Genomic DNA, 10222 nt, shown 5'->3' on the forward strand with positions numbered 1-10222 from the left:
CGCCGCGCCGCCGTGGCCGCCGCCGCAGGTACGTGGCCCCCGCGGGGCTCGCGGGCGTCGCTCGGCGCCGCCGACGCTGGCGGCGCRGTGAATAACGCGGGCGTTCCCGGGCTGCGAGATTAGATCCTGCTCGTCAGCCCTCGCCCCTGAGCTCGTTCTTTCCTCTTAGGCGGCGCTGACTCAAGAGGCCGGGTTTGAGCAAAACGAAAAATAAATTGTGCAAGGGGCGAGGCCGGCAGAGCCCGCCACGCTCCGGCCTCGAAGGGGCCGCGCTCCCGGCTCCTGCCGTTCCCGGGTATCCCGGGTATCCGCGTGTCTTGGGGGACACGGAGCCAACCTCGCTCCTCTGGCGCTCATCCCTGCGCCTGCTGCGGGTGACAGAGCACTAGGGAATCCTGGAAGAGCCCAAGGTCTCGCCGGCGGCCCCGAGAAGCCCCTGGAAGCCTCTGGTTCCTGCAGGGCTGGGGAGAGAGGGGGGGGGGGGGGGGCGGGGGAGTTGCCTTCTTCCAGTGTCAAATTACTCTAATCCAAACTTTCAAATGCAGCTGGTCCAGCAGGGGAAGGAGCCGCGATTTCCCAGTGCGGAGCTTTCTCCAGGGTTTCCTCGCGGGGGTGAGTACCGAAACGCGGACACGCTCGCTCCRCAGCCCACATCCTGCTGGGGGACCAGTGCATCCTGCCTATTGTTCTAGATCCCCGTGGAAAGGAAGATGAAAGGGAAGCAGCCTTGTTCTGCCTCCCTTGCAGGCCTGGTGCGGAGCAGCCTCTGAGCCGGGAGAAGCTGCTCGCGGTAAAAACGAGTGCTGGAAAAATGCACAGGGCGAAGATCCTTGAGGTGCATGTAGGTTCTGCCCACCCCTTCTTTGGGGAGGGGGCTTAGCTCTGTGGGAGTAGCAGCATATTTATTATTATTATTATTATTATTATTATGGAGAGACCTCTGACAAATAACAGTATAAAGTCCTTTCATCCTAGAGGCAATAGCAGTTCCATCTGAGTACAGGAGCTGGCACACTGCTGTATTTAGGAGACTTCCTTTGGGGGTGTTTCTGTCCCTGCCTTTCATGATTCAGTAATTTAGGGCTGTGCTGAGAACTGTAAAGGTGGCACTGGCTGGTAACCCTGTACGTTCCTTCTGGGGCAGAATTCCTGCACGGGCTTCATGCACCCTCCTCTTGTAGGAGATTTTGAACCATTTTTTCTTTTCCTTTCCCCTGTTTTGCCCGAGGGAGAGCAGCGCTGTGTCTGCTGGGGTTCAGGAAGGAYGCGGGAGGCTGTTTCTGCCGTTCGGAGGCAGCGGGGCCGGGTGGTGGCGGCGGCAGCCGGGTTCCCCTGGGATCCGTGGTGCCTGGGCAGGAGAAACACCCTGCGTGACACCGAGCCGGCGCCGGGAGCCCTGCGGCCGCTTGGGCAACCGGGGCAGCCGGGCCCTTTAACGGGCTGGGCGGCGYCGGCGCTGCCTCCCTGCGCTCCAGGCCCGGCGGAGCCAGAGCCGGAGCTGCGGCCGGGCCGCCCACGGGGCCAGAGCTGCGACCGGTGAGCGGCGTGGAGGGGGTCCGGGGGGCGCTCACCCCGGCCGGGGGTCCTGGTGCCTTTGACTGCTACCCCCTCGGCAGGGCGGTTGCCTCTCTGGGCGCTGCCTCCTGATCTCAGTTTAATGATAAGCTATTGGTGTTAATGGCATGAATGCATTTCAAAAGCTGGAATGTTAACTGTTTCCGTGCCTCTCTCCTTTCTTCTTCACCGTTTGTGTGCGCAGAGGTCAAATGCTTTCATCAGGCCTGAGGAAGAGTGGAGTCAGGACCTGCTAAGTGTGTTGATCTGCTTGTGCTCTGGACCATGGACTCATTGAGAGTTTCCCTAGTGTGAAAAATGTCCAGCAGTAACCGGGAATTAGTGATTGACTTTGTTTCCTACAAGCTCTCGCAGAAGGGGTACAGCTGGAGTCAGCTGCAGGAGGAGGATGAGAACAGGACTGACTTTGCGGTAGACCCCGAGGTGGACGGCGTCCTCAACGGGAGCCCGTCCTGGCACCCCCCGGGCAGCCACATAGTAAACGGAGCCGCTGTGCACAGGAGCAGCCCCGAAGTCCGCGAGATCGTCCACGCCGCCGACGTGAGGCAGGCGCTGAAAGAGGCGGGGGACGAGTTTGAGCTGAGGTACCGGCGAGCGTTCAGCGACCTCACCTCGCAGCTCCACATCACCCCCGGCACGGCCTACCAGAGCTTCGAGCAGGTGGTGAACGAACTGTTCCGCGACGGCGTCAACTGGGGCCGCATCGTGGCTTTCTTCTCCTTCGGCGGGGCGCTGTGCGTGGAGAGCGTTGACAAGGAGATGCGGGTATTGGTGGGACGCATTGTAGCTTGGATGACCACGTACTTGACCGACCATCTAGATCCCTGGATCCAAGAGAACGGCGGATGGGTAAGAGCTCTTCTCCCTGGGGGGGTAGCTCGTTGCGTCCCACTTGTTCGAGGCCGTCGGTGCTGCTAGTCAGACTAAAGCAGATTGCAGCTCCGTGCCCTGTACAAGGTGGCGTGGCATGAACTGCTGCATGGCCTTGTCCTCTGTGCTCTTAATGCTGTGCTACGAGAGGGTCAGTCCACCGTGATGAAACGGGAACACCTACTGTTTCATCCCTCTCTCTTTGGATGTTGCATAAAAGGTGGTTTTGCTGGAGCCTTTGGGAATCCAGCCTGTGTTTGAGGGCRCTCTTGTTCTTAGGCGTGTTCCTGGTGCCATTTAACAGCAGGCAGCGGAGCTTCCTCTCCGTGAGCCCGCGGAAGGGTCAGCCCTGTGGCCCGGTGGGGTAATAGCTACTTCTTCATTGCGCAGTTGCCTTCTGCTGTGGGGGCTGGTGACACCAGTGTTTGCTGGGGCTCGTGGGGCAGCTCGTGTCGGGCTCTGGGGCTGCAGCGGTGCAGAGCAGGGCTCAGGTGTGCGGCCGTGCCGGAGCTGCGGCCGCCTCGTGCTTGCCCTGGAGCGCTCTCCCCAGCTGCCCCGAGCAGCGCAGCCCAGGCCGCTTCCCATGGCTGTGCATTAACATGAATAAGCATTTCTGCAGGAAGCATTCCTGAAATGCCGGCTCTGTCCGTGCMGCGCTGCGTGGGACGCTGCCAGTGGGAGCTATATGGGCTGCAGATGTCTGGTCTGYTTCTTGCTCCTGCTTCTGGGTCTTAGCGGTTCCCTGCTGATGTAACCTTTACTGGTGCCCACTGGAGAGAGTTCACGGTGTCAATTATTAGCTCTTAAATGGTGGGGATCTGCTTGCCGTGCTCCTTGGTGAGCCCGGGTCTGCGCCGCGGTCAGCGTGGCAGTCGGCACGGACCATCATGTCCAGTGTGTGCAGGGAGGAGACGGGAGCCCCTTGGAGCCCCTTGGAGCCGCTGGGCCTGGTTTGCTCCCCCGGGGCTCCCGGAGAAAGGTGAGTGGGTGCACCCAGGGAGAGGGATCCGGTGCACCCAGGGCGCAGGAATCCCTGGAATGCGGCTGCCCAGGGCACTGCCTGGGTGGGGCAGCCCTGGGAGCCACTGGGTTTCGGTTAATAGCCGGGCGCTGCAGCAGACAGGTCCGGCCCATTAGCACTCCCGACCAACAGATAACCCTGGCCCAGTGCTGAGCTTTTCCCCCACCTCCAGCTTTGGCTTTTAAACCACAGATTAGTCTCGGAATTGAGTGATCAAACTGAGGCTTGYGCGCTGGTGTGGCTGTTGCTGTTAGTGACGGATTGGGTTGTATCCTGGAGACCTAGGCGCTAATGCAATCTGATTTTTTGTAAATGAACTCTCCGGGGGATTTAGATTAAATCACTGGTGGAAAATCACTGGTCCCTGCTTGTGGGAATGAAATGCCGCCTCCCCCYGCTCCCCACCCCCAGCCAACTATCACAGTGAAGAGTCTTCATTTTTTGTGAGTCTGTCTGTCTCTGAATTCATTGTTTGGAGCAAATATTTGTTCAGCAGATTGCAGAGGGCTCAGGCCTGCTCTTTATCCAACCCGCCCCCCAGCCCCTGCTTTGAAGAGCCCCGTTAGCCCCGTTTCCCACCCTTGCTCTGTGCCTGTAACCTTGGAGGAGGCTCCTCCCGGAGCCGGGAGGCCCGGGATGCACTGGGATGGGATGCACTGGAGTGGGATGTGCCGGGCAGGATGCAGGGCTGCAGCCACCTCTCATGTTGCTGCTTCTGCAACAATTCAGCTGTAGCTTGGAATGGGCTCAGGGTTTGCCCTCCTTGCAGGGCACCTGTGCCAACCTGGCAGGGCGCTGGCCCAGAGGGCTCTCGGGTGCCTGGCACATGCCCCCTTCCCGGGAATGCCCTGTTTCAGGGAGGCTCCCGCGGGTGCCCCCTTCCCGGGAATGCCCTGTTTCAGGGAGGCTCTTGCTGTAGCCCAAAGAGCCTTACCCTGGTGCCGTTTATTTCTCCTTTGAAGAAGTTTCCCCTGTTCCTCCGCGCTCCTGCAGCGCCGTTTGTGCAGAGCGAGGGCTCCCACTGGCTCCTCCAGTGGGGCTCACTGGCCACGCAGCAGGGGGTCCCACAGAGGGGGTGTGGGTCCTGGCAGGAGGGTCCCACAGAGGGGRTGTGGGTCCTGGCAGGAGGGTCCCACAGAGGGGRTGTGGGTCCTGGCAAGCGGGTCCCGGCAGGCAGATCCCATGCAGGGGATGCGGGTCCCAGCAGGCTCCCCGTGGCCAAGGCACCCGCTCTGTGCTCCCGGCATCACCGCGTCCCGCTCCCTGGGAAGCCTCTCCGCAGGGGAAGGAGCGCAGGGCTGTGGTGGCACCACGGTGGGCACTGCAGTACCCGGTGGGCAGCAGCTCCGCTTCAGTCTCGGCTGGTGTAGGTGACGCAGGAGAGTGGATGCCCAGGAGAGCCCGAACACAGCCCCTTCGCACTGCATGAGTATCCCGAGAAACCATTTTCTTGAGGGGAAAAACGGTAAATTCTGCTACACAACAGCAGTGTACACTTGTTTTGTCCTTGTACACTAAGGACATACACTTGTATACTAAACAAGTGTACACAGCAGTGTACACTTGTTTACTGGCCATGCCTGCATTTCCTCTCCTTTCCACAACCTGCCACTGGGAAAAGAAGCAAACAAAAACCCGAGGCAGGGATTTAATAACCAGCCTTGGCCCGCAGAGAGCTGCTGCCTGCATGAGCCATCCGCAGGGGGTAGGATGTTTTCCTGCAGCAGCTACTTTGACCAGGACCAAATTCCACCAGCCGTAAACTTTAAACAGTGAACCCMGCAGCACTGAAAGGAGCTGCAGGAAACCGAGGCGGAGAGGGGAGCGGAGCAGGGGAGACACGAGGAGCATTGGGAACCCGGCAGAGAAGCAGCAGCTAYGAGCCTGGGTTCTGCTCTGCACCTTGCAGCCGTCCGTGTGCAGTGTCCTGCCCGGCTGCGAGCCTCCAGGGAGGAGAGCCCTTCCCTCAAGGCTAGATCTGCACTTGGAGCCTGCTTTGCATGCAGAGTTTGCTGGGAGCCCTGTGGACTTGGGGTTTTCTTTGGCAGAGCGTGCGGTGGGCGCCGGCATCCCGGCTCCGGGTGGGCGCCGGCATCCCGGCTCCGTGTCGGAGCGGCCAGGGCAGCGTCTTGGTGCTCGTCTGGCGCTCCCCAATCCGGATAACCGGACACAGCTGACGGGGGCTGGAGCGGCGCCCCGGGCCGGTGCTGGTCTCTGTGTTGTGTCACTCGGCAGGGGGATGGAGGCTCGTGGTTCTGCGTGGGGAAAACCCTTGAGGATGTAAATATAGCAGAGTCATTTTCTAGCTTTTTTATTCGCTTTCTTGAATGATAGGAAATGATTCAGACTGTGTCATATGACAGACGTGCGGCTGGGATTTCATGCTCTGCTCTAGCTGCAGCCTCCCGGCTGGTTCCAGGCTCAGAACTAGGCAAACCTTGRCTCTTCCCGAGAGCTCCCTGACCTTGCGCCTCCACCTGCGGCTGCTCCTCCTCGCTGCACATTCCGGAGGCTGGGAGGCTGCGCCGCTCCCTGCCGTGCAGCACTCTGTAACGTGGGCTTTGCTGGAGCTTGGACTCTTAACACTGCCCTTTAAGTGCAGCCTCCTGCCAAACACCCCGCATCTAGGAAGAGGGAGAGGCCCAAACCCTCGTCCGGATGTCCCGGACAATCCCGGGAGCCTGGCAGCTCCCGGCTGCCCTGTGCCCATGGGTGCTGCCGGCTGCAGCTTTCTGGGCAGCGGGAGGCCGGAGCAGGTCCCGGTTCTGCTGCGGCTGCTCTCGGAGCCCCGGGAGGAGCCCGGCCGGGGGTCCGTGTGGAAGGGGCGCCCGCCGGCCGCGCTGGCAGGGAAGGAGCCGCCTCTGCGCGCGGAGCTGCTGCTGCCGAGCCTGCCCTGTCGGCACCGGTGCCCTGGGTGCCGGGGCGTCCGGGCACCCACACGTCCCCTCTCCACCAGAGGCCCCGTTTGCGGTTTCGGCGGCGGCTGCGCGAGGAAGGGGGTGGAGGCGATGAAGGATGCGCCGGGCCGGAGATGGAGCCCAGCTGGTGGCCTCAGCTCCCCTGAGCTGGCGCTTTCTGCTGCCTCCTCCCTAACGGGTTAGCGCTGCGCGTCCCTCGCAGCTGAGCCYGTGTCCCCGTTGTCACCACCTGTTTGTGCTGACAAACTGTTCTCCCTACCAGGCGGCTCCCTCGCATCCCCTTGGAGCACCAAGGGGGATTCATCCCCGGCTTCAGAAGCTGCTGGCACASTTGGCATCTTGGTTGGGACCCTGGTGCAGGTCCCCACAGCCCTGCGTTGCGGCCGAGGGGACGTGCGAGGTCCCGTCTCCGTGCGCAGCTTTCTGGCAGCCTGCGAGCTGGGAGGCTTCCCTGCCGCGCGCTCCAGGAAATGCCATTGGAATGACTTCCACGGGCGCTTCCCGTCTGGCCCCGCCGCCGCATTCCTGCTGCTAGAAAGTGAAAGATGRAAAATCACCTTTTCGGAGCTTTGGGCTTCGCCCTGTTGCTTCCCATCCTGTTTGGCTCCCGCTGTTTTCCCCGCTGCCTTTCCACCCATGGTGCTGCCCAGTCCCATTCCCAGGCTGGGGGATCGGAGCAGGCACCGGGAAGGCTGAGCTCTCGGCCTGGCTCCTGCTCCAGAGCAGGAGAAGCTTCGCTCTGTTGAGTGTAAAGAGCTCTGTAAATAGCTTCAGTTAACCCCAAAAAAACAGCTAAAGTCACAAAATTAACGTGCTGCRTTTTGCTGCTGTGCTCGGGGCTCTTTCTGATGGGGTCGGTGCCGGTTCCTGCCTGAATCTGGGCATTCCTGGCTCGTTTCCATGCTGGAAGCGGCAGTTTTCCTGCACCTGGGGGGTGCCCGGAGCGCTCGCCCAGCTCCTGGAATGCAGCAGCATCGCGGAGGCAGCGTGTGATCCGGAGTAGCACGAGCCCTRCAGCGAGTCAGCCTCTGGGCCAGGGCTGCTGGGGAGAGCGTCGTGGCCTCTGCWTGGGCTGCTCTGCTTTCATTTGCACCCACATGTGGAAGGCTGCAGGAGTGGCCACATCCCAGCCTAGCGAGTCCCTAGGAGCAGCTTCCCTGCGAAGCGGGAGGCCGGAGCGTTCCGGGCGGGAGCTGCGGAGCAGCCCTGCTCAGCACGGCACAGGGGCCCGCGATGGCCTCCCAGGCTGGGGAGCCCCGGGCAGCTCCGGGCTTGGAGGAGCCTCCCCGGCTGATTCAGGGCTCCGGTGTCCTGGAGCACGAGAGAGGCGGCCGCGGCCTCCCCTGCCTCCGCAGGGCTGTTCCCGCCACACGGCTGCTCCCGAGGCCGCAGAGGAGCAGGCTCGTGAGGGAGAACCCCCCGCCTGCTGCCCTGTCCCGCGCGGGGACAACGGGCTCCCCTTGGCCACCGGCCTGGCGGGCGCGGGGCCCTGCAGAGCCTCTCCCCGGGGACACCGCGGCGCGTCCTGGGGACACCGCGCGGGTGGCAGCCCCGTCCCAGGTGGGCGCCGAGGGCGGCGCGGCCCGGCGCAGCCGTTGGCAGGTGGCTCTGGCCGGGCACGGAGCAGCTGCGGCTTCCGGGCGCCCGTGGCAGCGGCGCGGGAGGCGCCCGCGCGCTCACGTGCCRCCCAGCGTGACCTAGTTGCGCTGCAGAAGCGCTCGCTTTATTCCTTATTTTTAGGTATTTTGCTTATTTTATCGTCATGTTTAATTTAGTTACAAAGAAGGGAAAAAAAAAAGCCCTGCTTGGCGGCAGCAGCTCCRGCTGCCCGCGTGGCTCCCTTGGCCGAGCTGCCTGAATTCCCACCTTAATCCTCCCCCGTGCCCAGCCTGGGTTTCATCTGCACCCGCCTAGCCCTGCCCTAAGCAGGCGGGGGTAGCACATCGCTGCGGACATCAGCATCCCGCTGGGAGGATGCGGAGCCTCCCGTGGGAGCCGGGCGGGGGCTCCCCTGGGATCCAGGCACTGCGCAGGTGTCCCCGTGGGMGCAGGAACGGGGCCCGGCTCCTGTGGTCCTGTCCCGCTGCCAGCCAGGCGCTCTTTGGGCTGGAAGCGGGTATCCCAACCGGCAGCTTGGCGGGAGCAGGGGGCCCGGGTGGGAGCAGGAGGCTCCAGGCAGGAGCCGCTCCRGGCGGAAGCCGCAGCAGGCCTGGCAGCAGTGAAGATGCAGGTGCAGGGAGCCGCGTGGGGCACGGGGGCTGCCGGAAGGGGCTGGCAGCATCGCTGGCCTGGGAGACACGTGGAGGAAAAGGAGAGGCTGAGAGTCCAGAAAGGATCCCTCCGGGAAGGCCGGGATCCCTCCGGGAAGGCCGGGATCCCTCCGGGAAGGCCGGGATCCGTCCGGCCAGGCCAGGCTCTCACACAGCCCCGGCTGTGCTGTGTTTGCGGTCCTGCTGCCGCGCGCAGCTCCCAGCTCCATCGTTGCTGGCGCTCCAGGCGGCCAGGGCTCCCGCACGCTCTGATGCAAGAGGAAGGGCTGGCGGCAGTACGTGACATGACGTGTGCGTCTGTACCTCGGGGCCGCGGGCGCCCGGCTGTTGCTGCTGACGGGTAACCCGGGCGTTGAGAGAACGGGACGTTGCTGCCCGTAAGCGAGCGCSGTGCTGCAAGGGCCCTGCCACAAGGGCTGGTGTCCTGAGCCAGCCCATCCGAGCTGCTCCGGCCGCTTCCCGGGCTCCTCCGGTGCCAGCGCGTGCCCAGGGAGCGCAYGGGATCATGCACCTCTGCTCCGTGCTGCAGCAGCCGCCCGCGCCGCTTCCTCCCCTCGAGCCAGCCGGGATTTTGCTAAAAGCAGCTTCACTTCACGGGTGAAGCACTTGAGAATTCATAAGGACTAACAGGAAGTGAAAACGGCCCATCTTCCTCTTCCTCAACCTCCGCCCTTTCCCCTTTTCCATTCAAGAGGCCTGGAAGGGCTGCAGGAGCCTCGTGAGGCGCTGAGGCCGGAGTGGGAAGAGAGGGGATGTAGCTGAAGTCCCCCGGGAAGGCGGGAGCGCAGGCGGCTCCTGGGCAGGAGAGCCGTGTGCCCATCCAAGGAGGCGGAATGGGGTGTCCCAGAACCCCAACCGCTCGGACAGAGCGGGGCCACGCTGCCCTCCYTGCCAAGGCGCCGGGGCTGCTGCAGCGGCGCGTGGCCCCGCTCTGCCCCGAGGAGGGAAGCGCCGTGCGAGCGCGTGAGCGGCCGCTCGCCTCGGCTGGGACATCGGCGCAGCTGTCCGGGCTTGCACCAGGGCCTGCTTGCACGGGAGCCCCGTGGTGCATGGGCAGCGCTGCAGCAAGGTGGGCAGCGCTGCAGCTGTCCGGGCTTGCACCAGGGCCTGCTTGCACRGGAGCCCTRCAGTGGGCACTGCGCTGCAGCTCCACAAGGGCCCAAGCGCCCGGCATCGTGGCCCTGGAGAAGGGCGAAGCCGCGGCGGGAGCCGGCTCAGACACCATCTGTCCGCGGGRCAGGAGCGGCGGGGACAGCGTCTTCCCGCTGGGACAGGGAAGGGGGTTAGAGCTGCCGGGGGTGCCGCTTCTCCGTGTTGGAAAGGRCTGAGCCCGGGTTGCTCTGGGCTCCCTGGAGCTGCTGATGAAAGCGGTGTGACAGGAGGAGCCCGGTCCCTCCTGGCCCGGGAGCGCCCCAGGGGCTGCACGGGTCCCGCATGGGTTCCCGCATGCTTCCCAGCACGTTTCCCAGAGGTTTCCTGCACGTTTCCCGGTGGGAGCTGGGCTGCCCTTTGTCATGGAGATGAGCCAGCTGCCTCCCTGGAGCCGCAATTTGCATAACAGTTAGAGC

General features: G+C 63.4%; 1 protein-coding gene across 1 annotated transcript in view; it reads left to right on the forward strand.

Annotated features, from left to right (window-relative positions):
• The first annotated feature begins 392 nt into the window (after positions 1–392).
• The window catches only part of BCL2L1 (BCL2 like 1), a 13463-nt gene continuing 3633 nt past the window's right edge, over positions 393–10222 (forward strand). Inside the window, exons 1-3 of the mRNA XM_026042206.1 lie at positions 393–410; positions 546–612; positions 1760–2424. Of these exons, the coding sequence (XP_025897991.1) occupies positions 1873–2424 (552 nt within the window). The 5' untranslated portion in view covers positions 393–410; positions 546–612; positions 1760–1872. The remainder of the gene's footprint in view (positions 411–545; positions 613–1759; positions 2425–10222) is intronic.

This window comes from Nothoprocta perdicaria, unplaced genomic scaffold (genome assembly GCF_003342845.1).
Source record: "Nothoprocta perdicaria isolate Ctin4 unplaced genomic scaffold, notPer1 scaffold_3, whole genome shotgun sequence".
Classification (NCBI taxonomy): Eukaryota; Metazoa; Chordata; class Aves; order Tinamiformes; family Tinamidae; genus Nothoprocta; species Nothoprocta perdicaria.